An 18,018-nucleotide genomic window follows, 5' to 3' on the forward strand; every position below is an offset into this window, starting at 1 on the left:
TGTTTCTAACATGTATTTACTTAGAGGGTGAATACTTGTCTAATCGAGGTACTGCATAGTAGTGTTTTATTTATTTTTTCACTTTGACATTACAGAGTATATTGTGTAGATCTTGAAAAAAATGAAAATCAATTCCAATTGAATCCCATTTTGAAACACAACATGTGAAAAAAATTCAAAGGGGTGTAGATTTTCTATAGCCACTTTACTTACGTACTACTCGTTACTAAGTGAAAATACCTGCAAAGCATAAGCTTCTACTTTAGTCAACTTTATTGCAACATGTAAAAATACCTTATATTTCTTACAGAATAATAAGGATTTTTATTTTGGGATTCATAATTAGATTAAACAAACATATAGGGATTCTCAATAACACAAAATAACTATTTTAGTGGTGACTCAAAACTGCATCCTTTAAATATGGTGAGTAACCTAGCTAGCTAGGTTATTCAGAGAACATATGATTGTCTTTTTCTCCCCTTTTTACATTACAAGTAACAATTGAAATCGATGACGTTTGTGTCTTCATTTGTTTCTTTCTTATAAGCATTTGCCCGTCCTGGAGTCTGGTTACCTATTTGTTGTATTATCCAGCTAGAATTATAAGGATAATGGTGCTTGCTAACACTAATAAGCTAGCTAGTGTTTACATTGAAAAGGAACATGATCAGCTAGTTTTTGGTATTCTGCTGGAGGATTTTGCATAGGTAGCTGGCTAGCTAGCTAACATTAGCAAGCTATCGTTAGAATTACATTTGAAATCAAACAAACGCTTGACACCCCATGCACTGTCTATTTTTAGTTGAATACTGGACTAATTTGAAACAATAGATGTTGATTACTTTTCACAAATGCTATACAGGCCTGAATAATTTATGAAATATAATTACCTTGATAAAATGAGTTCATTTGCTCTGTTAAACCTTAACATTGCAATGAAAATAGCAACAAAATGGTGAACCTATTTAGTTTTAAAGTGGAAACCCCTAAACAGTCATTCTCACGATAGCACATTGGTAATAGTCAGAGACTATATCAAAGCTAAGCAGTCTGGGTTCTGTACATGGGAGATGGGAGACCAAAGGGGTAGCTGTAGATAGATCAACTGTCCTATAGGAGGTGCTGCCTGGACAATTTGTTTCTTGTAGCGGATATAACGTTGAAGATCTGACCATGCTTCAAAAGTACAAATTCAACATATATAGAAAAATTGGGTAACTTGATGGCATAATTCTGTGGTTGAAATTTCACCCTCAAAACAACAGTTTACATTGATGACTTTTTGCCAATCCAATGTATTTTACGTGTAGATTCCACATCACAATAAATTGACGAATGAAATTGAAACAACATTGATTCAAGCACCTTTGTGCCCTGTGGGCTCTGTATCCTGTGTGAGAAGACTTCTTTAGATTCCCTTCCATGTTCTACAGTAAGCAGCACTGGCAGAATAGGAAATGTCAAAGTGCAGAAAAACAAACCCATGGAAATCAACTGTAAGAGTGGGAAAGACAGCAGAATCTAACCAGAGTTAGGTATTGGCACCAGAGAGCTCTGAATGTGGTAACATGACGTTGACCTCAGGTGAACTTACCGTACTACTGCTTTCCACCACCATGACCAATCCCCTCAGTGTTAATTTAGTGACTGGAGTGTATTAGGGTCGTTCCACAAAATGAGTGTCTTTGCATCCCTTTAATATTTAAGTGGAAATTGTGCACCAAAATTGAATTTTAAAAGCCTATTAAATTAAATGAAGTGCCCTTTAATATGGAACACATGGGGAATGAAATAAATGTAAAGTACAAAAAATTAAGCATTTTTACTTGTCCCTCTGTGCAGATTTTAACCCATTTAACCCCAAAATGTATCCAAGTTTTCCCTGTCATTGTAAAGCCCTAGATATTTTGTTGCTTTGACAAAGCCTTTTCTGAAGATGATTATTTATTTAATGTGATTAGGGATTCATTTACGTCTGTAAATTAGTGGAACGACCCATTAGTAGAGTCTGTGTATGTGTCTATGAGGACTGAGGAGTCTGTATTCTGTCTGTGATCTACACTCCCAGACCTTATGAGCAGCAGCCTGTCACTCAGGGTGGCTGACAAAAGGCTTTAATGCTGTCAAATGCATTAATGAGAGATAGAACAAGGGGTCTTCTATAATCAACGTAAAAAGTAAGTCATATAAGACTACAAGTCCCAAAAAATGACTGTGCAGTCTAGACAAGACGAGAGCAAGAGCAATCAATAGCAATCACACAGAACATTGTCAGAGGATGTGTAAGAAATAAATGGAAGTGCTCTGTTCAATCTGGATCGCTGAAGCGTTACAGATTGCGTAATAGAAATGTAAAGGTACTTTCCAATTGAGCCAACATGTGCAGCGTTTAGCGTGAATGCAGTCTAAAATGGGAACTTCCGCGATACGGCTTGAATAGAAGGATGTGTTTTAGAATGTGTTCATAGATAAGGCTAAACAAATAATAATAATAATTGTAGGTAATAATCATTTGGTGGGTGAATACAGTATATTTGTCCTATTTGATGTGTGAATTGAACATGTGTTTTTTGCATATCTCAACTCTCCCTGAGACACACTCTGAGAGTGGGGTCACGGCCAGGGTCTGCCATTATCAACGGCGACCCTGAAGTAATTAGGGTTAAGTGCCTTGCTCAAGGACACATTGACACATTTTTTCACCTTCTCGGGCTCGGGAAATCGAACTGGCCCAATGCTCTAACTACTAGACTACCAGCCAGACACCACCAATGAGTTGTCTCAGGCAATCACAGAGTATCCCCCCCCCCACACACACACACCTACCTACACATCATCTGTGGGATGCCTGCTTTCATCAAGTACTACACATGTGGTCTCTATGTAAATGAGCTCTGTCATGTAGGTATCCATGTGTGAAGGAGTATGAATAAGTAATAGTAGGATGTCTGTGAGAAGCCTTGGGTCTCCGTTTTGCTGTCAAAACCAGTTGGTAAACACACTTACAAGCCCTGTATGGGCTCTTACAAGCAATAAAACTTAATGTGATGGCAATTACAGTAACGGCTTTATTAAATTAGTGCAAAAGACAGACATAACTCACTCAAAATGTCACATTTTTCTTGCTTTATCGTGACTCATGGGGTCTTCCACACAAACCCACACACACTTTTTTTTTACGAGTGCAAAAAAACGAACCACCAATTCACTTCCTTCCTTGACCTCTTTGTGTGACTCAGGGGGAGGCGGTACTAGTGTCAGAGAAACAAAACCATGTAACACAAGGCAGACAGATTGCTAATCAGCAAAGCAATTCAAGACTCCAGATTAAAATTAATCACAGATTCTCAAAAAACTGGAGATGTACATTAAAAATAGTAAAACACATCGATAGCATTAGAAATAGTGCCTAAAGTCCACAAAAATGTTTATCTTTTTTCTGTGGGGGTAATTGAAGAGCCGGCAGTCCAAATACATAAGTTAATTAATATATTTGTACAATGGTAAAAAATAAAATATATATAGTGTACTTTTTTGTAAGTTTCACACCGTTACTATAAAGATATATTGTTTTCCACTCCATGACAACTAATGCAATAGAAACAGAACGAATCAAAAAAGACTCCAGAAACTTCTGACTTGAGAAGGCTTATGGCTACCACCTTGCCCTAACCACAACCACTGCAGACAAAAACTGTTTTTTTTTCTCTCATTACAGTAGGAAACAAGATCAAATACACTCGTCTGTGACGAGAAAATAAAGTAATACATCAAAAAAGTCAATGCTGTTCCTCATCCAGTATCCAGTAGCTCAGACTATGCAGTGTTTCCTTGCCCAGCGAAAGAGTCCATTCAGGCGGTGGTGTCCGTGACAACAGAACCCACAGAGATGGACGGAGGAGACGGGGCAGGCGAGGGGTGGAAGAGGATGGGCGAGGGAGAAGACCAGGGGCAAGGACAACTGTTCAGGGGAGGGGGAACAGAGCTAGGGGCGGTAGTGGACGGAGAGAGGGGTGGGGTAGAGATGAAGGGTGGTAACTAAAAGCTGGTGGGGAACAGGGGGGGGCTGGGTAAGATAATGTGAGAAACCCAAGAAGCTTAATACCACAGAGGGCCAGTTTGAATTGTGTTTTTGTGTAATTGTTTGCTAGTTGTTTTAGTTATGGTGAGAGGTCTTCTCTCCTTAGGCTTGATGGCGTAGGTGAGATATGCTGTTTCTCTTCAGTGTTGCAAGTAGACTACAGTAGGTTTCATCACAAATTACAGGCCTGGTAAGAAAAGAGAGAATAGTGGATAGAAAGTGAAAAAGCAGAAGAGAGAATAGTGGATAGAAAGTGAAAAAGCAGAAGAGAGAATGACAGGGAGAGGAAGAGAAAGATAAACAGATAGTCAAGGGCATCGTCAACACAGATCAGTTGCAATCAAATACACAAGACATGTGATAGGTATCCTACATTAAACATTCAGGATGGAGAGGACAGAGAAGATTGAAATATACACCCTTCGTACACATTTAGACAGAATAAAGAAACTCAATTATTGGTCTGTGTAAAATGGCCATTGAAACATTTGAGAGCTTGACAATGACATGTGCTCCTCTGTCACGCCCTGCTGAATGGAACATGTATTTATTTTCTATAGTGGTTACAGTGCATTTGGAAACTATTTGGACCCCTTGACCTTTTCCACATTATGTTACACTACAGCCATATTCTAAAAATGCATTAAAACATATCCTTAGCAATCTACACACAATAACCCATAATGACAAAGTGAAAACAGTTTTTTGAATTATTTGCAAATGTGTAAAAAAACAAAACAGAAATACCTTATTTACATAAGTATTCAGACCGTTTGCTATGAGACTCGAAATTGAGCTCAGGTGCATCCTATTTCCATTGATCATCCTTGAAATGTTTCTACAACTTGATTGGAGTCCACCTGCGGTAAATTCAATTGATTGGACATGATTTGGAAACGCACACACATGTCTATATAAGGTCCCACAGTTGACAGTGCATGTCAGACCAAAAACCAAGCCATGAGGTCGAAGGAATTGTCCGTAGAGCTCTGAGACAGGACTGTGTCGAGGCACAGACTTGGGGAAGTGTCCGAACATTTCATTTCTTTGCAGGATTGAAGGTCCCCAAGAACACAGTGGCCTCCATCATTCTTTAATGGAAGAAGTATGGAACCACCAAGACTCTTCATAGAGCTGGCCGCCCAGCCAAACTGAGAAATTGGGGGAGAAGGGCCTTGGTCAGGGAGGTGACCAAGAACCCGATGGTCACTCTGACAGAGCTCCAGAGTTCCTCTGTGGAGATGGGAGAAACTTCCAGAAGGACAACCATCTCTGTAGCACTCCACCAATCAGGCCTTTATGTTAGTGGCCAGACAGAGCCACTCCCGAGTAAAAGGCACATGACAGCCCACTTGGAGTTTTTCAAAAGGCACCTAAAGGACTCTCAGACCATGAGAAACAAGATTCTCTGGTCTGATGAAACCAAGATGAAACTTCTTGGCCTGAATGCCAAGTGTCATGTCTGAAGGGAACCTGGCACCATCCCTAGGGTGAAGCATGGTGGTGGCAGCATCATGCTGTGGGGTTGTTTTTCAGCTGCATGGACTGGGAGACTAATCAGGATTGAGGGAAAGATGAACAGAGTAAAGTACAGAGAGATCCTTGATAAAAATCTGCTCCAGAGTGCTCAGGACCTCAGACCATGATGAAGGTTCACCATTCAAAAGGACAACGACCCTAAGCACACAGCCTAGACAACTCAGAAGTGGCTTCGGGACAAGTCTCTGAATGTCCTTGAATGGCCCAGCCATAGCCTCGACTTGAATCCGATCGAACATCTCTGGAGAGACCTGAAAATACCTGTGCAGCGACGCTCCCCATCCAACCTGACAGAGCTTGAGAGGATCTTCAGGGAAGAATGTAGCGTCATACCGAAGAAGACTCGTGGCTGCAATGGCTGCCAAAGGTGCCTCAACAAAGGGTCTGAATACTTATGTAAATGTGATATTGCAGTTTTTTATGTTGTATTTGCACAAATATCTAAAAACTGTTTTTGCTTTGTCATTATGGGGTATTGTGTGTAGATTGGTGATGGAAAAAGCTATTTAATCCATTTTTGGAATAAGCCTGTAACGTAACAAAATGTGGAAAAAGTCGATGAGACTGAACACTTTGCGAATGCACTGTATGTATCACACAAGTCCCAAGGCTAGCAGAAAAAACACACATGAATTGCAGTCTGGTGCCTTTATATGTACACAGAGTCATTTATAAGAAGTTACATAAAAGTAGGGTAATAAATATATATATATATATATATCTTATGGTGAAATAAATCAGATTGATGCACAGACTTTGGGTACAGTTAGTGCTGCTAGCTAATCGTTTCTTCACACAGACATGTGTTCCACACACACAGCGTTATGAAATGTGAGTTGTTATCGATCCAGCTGTCTGTCTCCCTCTGCCATCTCTCATTCCTCTGTTCTGTCACTGTGGGCTCTACTCAGAACTCCGTCTCTGTCTTTCTCTCTCCATTATGACATGTAGCCGCTGTATGTGTATTGGTTGTTTTTCAGCCGTGTCTGTACCGTAAGGACAGCCCCTCAGGACCATGGGACTGATCCTGCCTGAGCTCGTGTAGGAGTGTGTCATTCCTGTTGCTAGTGGAGACAGGCACTCTCTCTGCTGCAGAGCAGCCGTGCTGTTGCTCAAGGTCTGTATGCTACACAGATTCTGCTATTAGAATGGGGAGGTATTGTAGCGGCCATTTCTTTAGCCCATTGAAAAGGCATTTTATATCTGATCTACAGAAAGAGATGAGATTGCCCATCTATACATGGAGAGTTAAGTTCATGATGTGCTCAAGGGTCCAGCTTTCTTTAGCAAACTAAACGTCAAAAGATTTTCCTTCACTGCTGATCGACAAGTAAAATGGTGTAAAAGAGATATGTAAATTAAAATGATTCCACCACTCTTACTTTCCTTGATAAATTGGGTATACACAGTTAGATTCAAATCAAATCAAATTGTATTAGTCACATGGTTGAATACAACAGTGAAATGCTTACTTACGAGCCCCTAAACAACAATGCAGTTAAAAAATGTATATATTAAAAAAAATATGAATAAGAAATAAAAGTAACAAGTAATTAAAGAGCAGCAGTAAAATAACAACAGCGAGACCATATACAGGGGGGTACCGGCACAGAGTCAATGCGAGGGGGCACCGGGCCAGTCGAGTTATCAAAGCGACCATACATAGATGATAACAACAGACAGTAGCAGTGGTGTAAAAGAGGGGGTTAATGCAAATAGTCTGGGTAGCCATTTTATTACATGTTCAGGAGTTTCACTGATTTGTATTCAGTTCCCTTTCCCCTTTGTGTGTGTGTGTGTGTGTGTGGGGGGGGGGATTAAAACGTTTCTGTTTTATTTGAAGTGAAATATGTCTTTCTGTTTTTCCATCTGTCTTTGCTCCCCTCTCTCCACTGTGTCCTCAAAGTAAGTTTAGAGAGTGGTTTTGAGAAATGTGAACTGTAATTTTGTGAGACATTCTGAAATGAATTGGCCCTTAGTCATCCCAAAATTTCGAAACGATCGAAGTGGGCCTGATTTGATGGGGGATATATCTAATGGGAGGAACTATAGATTTTTTATTTTCACAGTTGTTTTTCACTGGGCCTCTTTTCTACTATGCTGCTCTAAGTGATTATGAAAAGGAACTATAAGTTGAATAACACTCTGGAGCACAGCGAAGACACTCATGCTTCAGAGATGTGTATAAAACGAATGTAATAAAACGAATGTAATGAGACTCTGGGAAGCTTTATCCACGTGTGCAGGCCTTGAAACATACCAATTCTTTCCCCTCTGGCTACAAACTCACGGCCTGAAAAATGAAAATAAACAGCTAAATCAATTCACCTCAGCTCTCACATGGAGGCAATAAAGTCAGGCATGGAGCGGATAAGAGAGACCCTTACCCCCACCAATCTGAGTGAAAATGGGAAGGGAAATGTGACCAGCACACCTGCTGTACCTGGAGAGGCTGAGATGTACAGGGAATGACGGAGAGAGAAAGAAAGAGGGAGAGAGAGAGAGAGAGAGAAAAAGATGGAAAGAAGGATAGGAGGCAGAGAGAGAGAGAGGGATAGAGGGAGACAGAGGGCTGTTTGATCTAATCAACATCACCTTAATTGGGTGAAAGTGCTACTGGCAGAAGTCAGCTGGAGTTGGGGCAAACATAATAACTCACACGCTGCCCTCGTAAAATCCAGTCCAGAATAATTACCATCCTCCCTGCCTGCCTGTGGATCTACCCTTCCTTCTCTCCTCCATCTTCATCTCATTCTCAATGTCAATATGTCAGGAGACACGTCTCACAGCATACAGTGAGCCATATCCAATATCTGCTCCATTTGTAAAGAGAAGGAGGAGTGTAAAGTTTGCCCTTTGAAAGTCTAATCATATAGCAACAACCCTCAATGTCACTCTCTGCTTCCCATTATGACTTTAAAGTGAGTAGTTCTGACAACTAGAACAACTAGAAACATTTGCGTTTTATAGTATGATAAAAAGATATGTGCTGTTCAAATGATCCTTTGCCAAACCGACATGGCACCGACAGACATGGCAGCTCTGCTTCCAGCTCCTAAGCAACTTTGCAGTATTTCGTTTTTTTGTGTGTTATTTCTTACATTATTAGCCCATAATGTTTTTTGTGTTATTACGTACAGCTGGAAATTACTTTTGGATAACAGAGCGGCAGAAACTCACCAGCATTATGACCATGATACTTTGTTCGTACCCCTCAGGGCAATTGAATTTATCCAAGAGGCTAATCCAAGATGCTGCCGGAGGAGAAGAGGTATTCAGAGAGGACTTCTAGTCCGACTCAGGAGGCGTGCACACCATCCACTGCTTCCGAGTATATTACTTGCTAATGTTCAGTCTCTGAACAATAAAGTAGATGAGCTCAGGGCGATGAGCTCAAGTAGATGAGCTCAGGGCTCCTTCTAGAGCGACATTAGGGACTGTAACATACTCTGTTTCACAGAATCATGGCTCTCTCGGGATATACTGTCCCCATCCATACAGCCAGCTGGGTTCTAAGTACATCGCGCAGACAGGAATAAAGAACTCTCCGGGAAGAAGAAAGGCGGGGGTGAATGTTTCATGATTAATGACTCATGGTGTGATTTGGATAACACACAGAAACTCAAGTCCGTTTCTTCACCCGACATAGAATACCTCACAATCAAATGCCAACCGTATGACCTCCCAAGATAATTATCTTCGGTTATAGTCACAGCCATTTATATTCCCCCTCAAGCAAATACCACGACGGCACTCAAGGAACTACATTGGACTTTATGCAAACTGGAAACCACATATCATGAGGCCACATTTATTGCAGCTCGATCTGGAAAAACACTAGACCACTGCTACTCCCCCTTTTTGAGATGCCTACAAGGCCCTCCCCGTGGCAAATCAGATCACAACATTTTGATCCTCCCTTCCTATAGGCAGAAACTCAAACAGTAAGTACCGTGCTAAGGTCTATTCAACACTGGTCTGACCAATCGGAATCCATGCTTCAGGATTGTTTTGATCACGTGGACTGGGATATGTCCCAGGTAGCCTCTCAGAATAACATTGACGTATACACGGACACGGTGACTGAGTTCATCAGGAAGTGTATAGAGGATGTTGTTCCCACGGCGACTATTAAAACCTACCCAAACCAGAAACCGTGGATAGATAGCTGCATTTGCGCAAAACTGAAAGCGCAAACCACCGCATTTAACCATGGCAAGGTGACTGGAATATGGTAGAATAAAAACAGTGTACTTATTCCCTCCTTAAGGCAATCAAACAGACAAAACTTCAGTACAGAGACAAAGTGGAGTCGCAATTCAACGGCTCAGACACGAGACAATCACGGATTACAAGGGGAAAACCAGCCATGTCAAGGACACAGAAGTCTTGCTTCCGGACAAGCTAAACACCTTCTTCACCAGCTTTGAGGATAACACAATGCCACCGACACGGCCCGCTCTAAAGGACTGTAGCCAGCACGATGAAGACATTTAAGTGTGTTTACCCCTCGTAAGGCTGCCAGCCCAAACGGCATCCCCAGCCGCGTCCTCAGAGCATACGCAGGCCAGCTGGCTGGAGTGTTTACGAACATATTCAATCTCTCCCAATCCCATTCTGCTGTACCCACTTGCTTCAAGATGTCCACCTTTGTTCCTGTACCCAAGAAAGCAAAGGTAACTGAACTAAATTACTATTGCCCCAAACCATTCACGTCTGTCATCATGAAGTGCTTTGAGATGCTAGTTAAGAATCATGTCACCTCTACCTTACCCGACACCCTAGACCCACTTCAATTTGCTTACCACCCTAATAGATCCACAGACGATGCAATCGCCATCGCACTGCACACTGCCCTATCCCATTTGGGGGAATACCTACGTAAGAATTCTGTTCATTGACTGTAGCTCAACCTTCAGTGGCATAGTACCCTCCCAGCTCATCATTAAGATCGAGGCCCTGGGTCTGAACCTCACCCTGTGGAACTGGGTCCTGAACTTCCTGACGGGTCGCCTCCAGGTGGTGAAGGTAGGAAACAACACACCCACTTCGCTGATTTGATGAAATATCTCAAAATGTCAAGTGCCATAATTCAGTAAAACAGTCGTGACTAGGCTAGACCCAGTATTAAACATAACATTGGCAAACAAAGATTTTAGCATTTCTAATTGGAGGGGAAGAGGGTTTATCAACCAGGTAATGTCATACCTATTCAATCAAAACAAAGGGATTAAAAGAGGAATAATTAATATTACCAAGGAGGAGGCGGATCCCATTTATCCTCCCCCTAAATAACTTGCTCCTGTTACAGAGTGGATTAGAGCAGGGAAAGTGGCTGTCTGGGCAGAAAAGGGGATTTAAACCACACTGTGTGTGTGTGTGTGTGTGTGTGTGTGTGTGTGTGTGTGTGTGTGTGTGTGTGTGTGTGTGTGTGTGTGTGTGTGTACTCATCAGGGAGGGTGGATGCACGTTGGCTGACCGAGGCAGGCTATCTGCCTGGGTTTATTTCCCTATTTGTGGATTAATTGCCTTTTCTCTGAGATTCGGCAGCAGCCCTTTATCAAATCTCCAACAGCTTCTAAAATCCCACAGTGATCACCTGAGCTTCTGAGAACAACAGTAACAACAACACACCCACACAGGGAATAAATGTCAAATATGCCTTGAGGAGCCTCATCAACATTTTAGCCTTTAACTGATAGCTGATAACTGGCTCATCATTGTGAATGTGTCCCAATGCGGCCAACATTATACTGTAACTAGTACACAGCCCAGGATATATGTTAGAAAGCAGAACAGGCAGTGATGGGCTGTGGGCATAGGGGAGATTGCAGGAGGGTGGCTGCAGGAGGGTGACTGAGCCTTGAGACAGCCCAATGGGAGTAGGAGAGGAAATGTCAACTGGTTTAATACTGCAGCTGCTCGTTCACCCATGCCTTTCACTTTATCACCTCCACTCACATGTGTTTCCTTCATAAGCTAAGAAACACAATTATCTTAAAAGGCCAGTGGTGCCCACAGCGCTCATGTGAAAAAACAACTCTATTTGCTGTATTCACATGCTGCTGTCCATCCAGCAGCTCCGACAGACCTAACATCACATGATGCTAGACCTCCATTTCAGACCTGCCAGAACCTGCTAGAGAAAGATAGTACCAGTCCCTTCAGGATTCTGCAGCATTCTTTTGTGATAGTTGCAAGCCAAAATGCTTGATTTTGTTGTGGCAATTTTTACATTTTGCATGGCAAGTTGCGAAGATTTTGTCTGATTTATCACAAAAATGTGGTGGAAAGTTTGTTGACGTGTTGCTTGATTGAACCATGTTATGCAATAAAAGTAAGGTGATTGGTTACAATTGCGCACCCCCTTTTTGTAGTGTGGTGATCGGATAGTTATCCGCAGTAATATTGCAATGATTTGACAGTTTTATGAAGTAATAGTGCAGTTATTGGCCAAATTTGCAAGCCATAATATTCAGGGAATTGTTGATTTTGTAAATACTGGAGGGACTGTAATACAAATACACTCAAACACACTCTGTCAGTCAGTCAGGCCATTCACTGACAGTGAGACAGGGGGCACTGTGGTCATCTCTGTCAAATTGGTATTACAATCTAAATGAGAGAATTTCCTCAACAAATTAGCTATCCTACATGTATTAGTACTCTTACTAACAATGGCCATTATTTTGTTTGCCTTCAAACAGTAAGCACCGTCCAGATAATTTAATCCACCACACACAAACAAACAAAACAATACACACATGCTACATCTGTATGTTGCTTGACATGAAATCTACCCTGTCCAATTAGGCTCTGTTAACAGAGGCACAGCAGCAGAACTCAAGGTGGGATTTGAGGCCTCATGAGTTACAGGTATGTGGGAAAGTGGAGCAGGTTGTAGTGGAGCAGGTTGTAGTGGAGCAAGTTCCTTGGCGTCCACATCACCAACAAACGAACGTGGTCCAAGCACACCAAGACAGTCATGAAGAGGGCACGACAAAACCTATCCCCCCTCAGGAGACTGAAAAGATTTGGCATGGGTCCTCAGATCCTCAAAAGGTTTTACAGCTACACCATCGAGAGCATCCTGACGGGTTGAATCACTGTCTGGTAATGGCAACTGCTCTGCCTTCGACCGCAAGGCACAGTACACCTCCTGGGTTAAGCTTCCTGCCATCCAGGACCTCTATACCAGGCAATGTCAAAGGAAGGCCTAAAAATTGTCAAAGACTCCAGCCACCCTATTCATAGACTATTCTCTCACTTCCGCACCGCAAGTGGTACCAGAGCGCCAAGTCTAGGTCCAAGAGCTTCTAAACAGCTTCTACCCCCAAAACATAAGACTCCTGAACAGCTAATCAAATGGCTACCCAGACTATTTGCACCCCCCCTTCCCCATCCCCCTACGCTGCTGTTACTCTCTGTTATTATCTATGCATAGCCACTTTAATAACCCTACCTCCTATGTACATAATTACCTCAATTACCTCAACACAGATGCCCCCGCACATTGACACACTGACTCTGAACCGGTACCCTGTCACACCCTGACCATAGTTTGCTTTGTATGTTTCTATGTTTTGTTTGGTCAGGGTGTGATCTGAGGGGGCATTCTATGTTGTGTGTCTAGTTTGTCTATTTCTATGTCTGGCCTGATATGGTTTTCAATCAGAGGCAGGTGTTAGTCATTGTCTCTGATTGGGAACCATATTTAGGTAGCCTGTTTTGTGTTGGGTTTTGTGGGTGGTTGTCTCCTGTGTCAGTGTTTGTACCACACAGGATTGGTTTCGGGTTTTCACATTTATTGTTTTTGTAGTTTATTCATGTATAGTTTCTTTATTAAAGAACCATGAATTATAACCACGCTGCATTTTGGTCCTCCTCTCGTTCACCAGACGACTCTCATTACATACCCCCTGTATATAGCCCCGCTATTGTTATTTACTGCTGCTCCTTAACTATTTGTTTCTCTTATCTCTTACTTTTTTTGTTGTTGGTATTTTCTTAAAACTGCATTGTTAGTTAAGGGCTTGTATGTAAGTAAGCATTTCACTGTTATATATGTGACAAATAACATTTTAATTTGATTTTATTTGATATGATATCATAACAACCTGGCTGCAAAACATGCAACTGTCCCCAGAAATGTGATTCACATGTTTGCCTGACCTTCCACTGTTATTAGGTCTAGGCTTCTGTACATTGTAGGACGTTTCTATACATTGCTAATAATAGCCTATGGAAATAGCCTACTTTACACATTGCTTATCTCATAAGCTTTGCTAAGCTGTACATTTTCTTTTGACTTCTCATTAGATTTTTCCATATTGGTATTGTTTGCTCAATGTCATTTCTTGTTGCCTTTAAAATCTTTCATTCAAAATACAGCTGTGATAGAGAATCACCTATAGACTCTGACTTTCACATTTGTTCCCATTTGAAAGCTGCAACTAGGACATTCAACACTTAATTAGAATAGCCTATTTGGGAAATACTCTTCATAACTTTAACTTTTCTTCATGCTTTTGATGGGCTATTTTAATTAGTAGGATTTGGCTTTTGGCCGTTTGGTTCGGAACAGCGAGGAGGAGGGATGCATGCAATCATTGTCCCACACGATGAAGTCTGGGAGGGGACTGTTTATCTGTTTCCGTCTGTTAGTACGTTAGTGCGTTTATCACACGTCTCAAAACAGCACTGGCCCGATTTTGACAAAACTTCCGAATGATGCGTCTTGCCATAGAGATCCGGAATTTACTAAATTACACTGATTGGCCAGATGGGGTCACTATAACAACAGAATGAAAATGCTACCTTTGAAAGGTCACGCCCCTCATCCCATTTGACCTTAAAGTCATGGAATTCGGTACATAGGTCCCTCTCCTCACAAGGAAGAAATTTGACTAGGGACCCATAAGGTCCACCATGACAGATTTTCTGCCATTTAGAATTTTGTGAAAAATGCTACTCTTCTGGCACTGAATGACTGATCTGCACGAAACTGTATAGGCGGCATCCATGGACAATGGTCTGTCAACGTAATATCTCAGACACCACTGGCCCTGCATCATTCGTGGGGAACGACATGTTTACTGTTGCCTTCTTTCTTTTAGACTAAGCTTTGCTCAGCTGTAAGATTTGTTCAAACTACTCGTTCGATTTTTCTCTATTGCTATTGTTTGTTACAACTATCTCATTATTACCTGAGGCTTGTCATGTTTTTAGGTTATTCAGAAACAACTTCAATCTTTTGGAGGACTCTGTTGAATAAATTCATTGTTTGATCATGAAGTAGCGGGGCGGGAGGAGGCGAGAGAAGCCAGCATGCATAAAAACAGAAGTTATGTTCATATCAAATGAAGAGAAAAGAGAAAATGTGGATTTTAAAATAATTAGATGGCTGTCAATCATCTTCGATATCTGTTACTATCGTAATATTGCCCAACAATATGATGGAGCAGCATCTCTCCTTAGGTTGAGTGCAGTCCTCTCTGGTGAACTTACAGCAAGCTCCACCACCCATACAGTGTTTCAGACCTTTCCTTCCCATACATAGAGCCTGCTATAGAAGGCCTGCAGGCAGATGCAGTGTAAATGTCAATTCTACAGAAAGTACATGTGTGTGAATGTGTTCAGAAATTGTGTCCTTACAGTGTGTGGGTGAAGGCACATAAATGTACGTACCACAGGGGGCTGGTGAGGGGAGGTAACAATAGTAACAAACACATGTGTTTGAAACCATTCCATAAATTCCATTCCAGTGATTATTATGAGCCCGTCCTCCCAACCTGCCTGTGGTAAGTACAGTATGGAAGGGAGGGAGTGTGGGTGTTAGACAGCATGCACGTACAGTATGAGATTGGATATGTGTGTGCGTGTGTGATTCGTGTCAGAGGGGGTACAGACAGTCTAATCTCCTCACACCTTTCTTCTCTCAGACTCTTCTGTCACTTGCCTTGAGCTCTTTCTATTTTTTCACTGTCTTTCTGCTGAGGGGTCAGAGTTCAGCCTGGTGATAAGGGAATTGAAATCACAGTATCTTTCTCCTCGACTTCTCTCACTATCTGGCCCCGCTACAAGAGTGATCAGTCTCCTCTATCTGTGCCTGAGCGGTAGAGCCTGGGTCTGGCTGATGTGGCCTGACAGAAGTCATCTCTCTCTGTGTATCGCTGTACCGACTCTGATACAGAGGGGACCTCTATGGCCCAGCTCTCTTCTCACCAGCTCCCACTGGAGACAGACAAAGATGACCTCTCTCCATATATCACTAACTGTCTCTCTGTGCTGCAGAGCTCAGCTTAATAATATGCTGCAGTGCCTGCTGTTGATGCTATACTGCGACTCCACATAACACACCCCATTCAGCTATGGTTTTGGCCAATGAAACGACATGCTTTAGTTGGTTAATGAATGCTGAGGTCTATCAGTACATGACGGTGTGTCATACTGAATGCCAATGAGAAGCTCTGCATGCCACCCAATTAACATTAACTGGGCTCATACACACACCGGCTGTTTCCACATTGGCCACTGCTAACAGCATCTAACACATAGATGAGAGAGAGGGAGAGGGAGAGAGAGAGAGAGAGAGAGAGAGAGGGAGGGATAGAGAGAGAGAGAGAGAGAGAGAGAGAGAGAGAGAGAGAGAGGAGAGAGAGAGAGAGAGAGAGAGAGAGAGAGAGAGAGAGAGAGAGAGAGAGAGGAGAGGAGAGGGAGAGGGAGAGAGAGAGGGAGAGGGAGGGAGAGGGAGGGAGAGAGAGAGAGGGAGAGAGAGAGAAATAAGAAAAAAAGCAGGCTTATCATGAATAATCGTCTCTGGGATGCGTCAGTTTGAATGTCTAGATCCCTCCTCAGGTCCACTGAGTGGACCCAGTCAGTTCAGTTATCTGGTCTATTGTCAGAGCCCTGTCTGTATGCCCCTGGCCTCACAGCTGGCCTTAGAGAGGCAGAGAGAGGGGGAGAGAGGGGGAGAGAGAGAAAGTAGTGCGACAGAAAATAGGACAGATGGCGAGATACATACCCAAAGGGAGAGTGATGGATGGAGGAACGGGGTGAGATAGAGAGATATGGAGAGAAAATTAGGAGATGAGGAAAAGAGATTGTGATTGTAAGTCAGGGATGCCTGGAGATTGAGAGATAAAGAGAGAGAGAGTGAATGAATGAGTGATAGAGAAGGAGAAAAACTGAGAGAGAAGGGCAATGGAAGCGGGTGAGCGACTAGAGAGAGAGTGATGAGAGAGAGAGAGAGAGAGAGAGAGAGAGAGAGAGAGAGAGAGAGAGAGAGAGAGGACTGATGAGGGAGAAAGTTAGTGGCTGCTTGGTATGATCAGGCCTGCAGGCATCTTTTGCTCAACACTCTCAATGGCTCCATTGTGCGTTGAATTACAGATGGGACATCCTACTCCCTTTCCCCCTCCTCCCTCCCTCCATTCTCTGGCTCCCCTCCTGCCAAACACTGCCGTGGGCACGGAACTCAGCCGTAAAACCAGCCCAGCCCACAATCCCCCTCTGAACCCAGGATAGGCATATATTTAACAGTTGAAAGTTATTTTATTCCTCCAGAAGACTGGCTGTTAGAAGTGCACCATTATGCCTCCCATTCTCATTGGAGGAGTAAATTATTCATGTATCACCAATGGTATAAATGAGATATACAGTGTGAGCTCCCAACAGGAGTCCCTGGGAAGCTCCTGGCTGTAGCGGGGGATGCTAGATTAACGGTGGGGGAGACACAGACACACCAACACAAACAGAAGAGACGCTGGGAACAGGTCTAAAAGTCGCTGTAAAGACGCCTGAGATTAAATGAGCGCATATTCTGCCCAAGGCATGTCGATATTAGCAGCAGCAGCAGCAGCAATTTTACCACCATCAACAAGCACATAGACCATTAACGTTTAAGGCAGAGGAATGTGGAGTCTGGATAGAACTGTACGTCTGCGGTGTAAAAGTTTTAGTACATTATGGATGAGATTGTGTCTGATATATACTGCATCACCCCTGGCTGGGAAACTAGCACCACTTTCATCATGTGTAGGGGTGTTCGTTAAGTCTCCATTTAGTGTGCTGCAGACCTATGAAAAAGTATGTGGTCAAGGGCCCCCCCCCCCGAGTGGCGCAGCGGGCCAATGCACTGCATTGCAGTGCATGAGGCGTCACTGCAGACCCGGGTTCGATCCCAGGCTGTTTCACAACAGGCCTGGAGTCCCATAGGACGGTGCACAGCGTTGTCTGGGTTAGGGGAGGGTTTGGGCGCGGAGGCTTTACTTGGCTCGTCACGCTCTAGCGACTCCTTGTTTCCTCCAACACATTGGTGCGGCTTGCTTCCAGGTTAAGTGGCCGGATGTTAAGAAGGGTGGTTTAGCGGGTCATGTTTCGGAGGACACATGACT

At 42.8% G+C, this 18,018-nt stretch overlaps 1 protein-coding gene across 2 annotated transcripts in view; it reads right to left on the reverse strand.

Moving 5' to 3' along the window:
* Nucleotides 1-3,051: 3,051 nt before the first annotated feature.
* Nucleotides 3,052-18,018, reverse strand: part of cdh13 (cadherin 13, H-cadherin (heart)) — a 527,392-nt gene continuing 512,425 nt past the window's right edge. For both annotated transcript variants that reach the window (XM_042301487.1, XM_042301486.1), the window contains one exon: nt 3,052-4,271. In XM_042301487.1, coding sequence (XP_042157421.1) covers nt 4,264-4,271 — 8 coding nt within the window. In that variant the 3' untranslated portion in view covers nt 3,052-4,263. The remainder of the gene's footprint in view (nt 4,272-18,018) is intronic.

Source organism: Oncorhynchus tshawytscha, linkage group LG19 (assembly GCF_018296145.1).
Source record: "Oncorhynchus tshawytscha isolate Ot180627B linkage group LG19, Otsh_v2.0, whole genome shotgun sequence".
Lineage (NCBI taxonomy): Eukaryota > Metazoa > Chordata > Actinopteri > Salmoniformes > Salmonidae > Oncorhynchus > Oncorhynchus tshawytscha.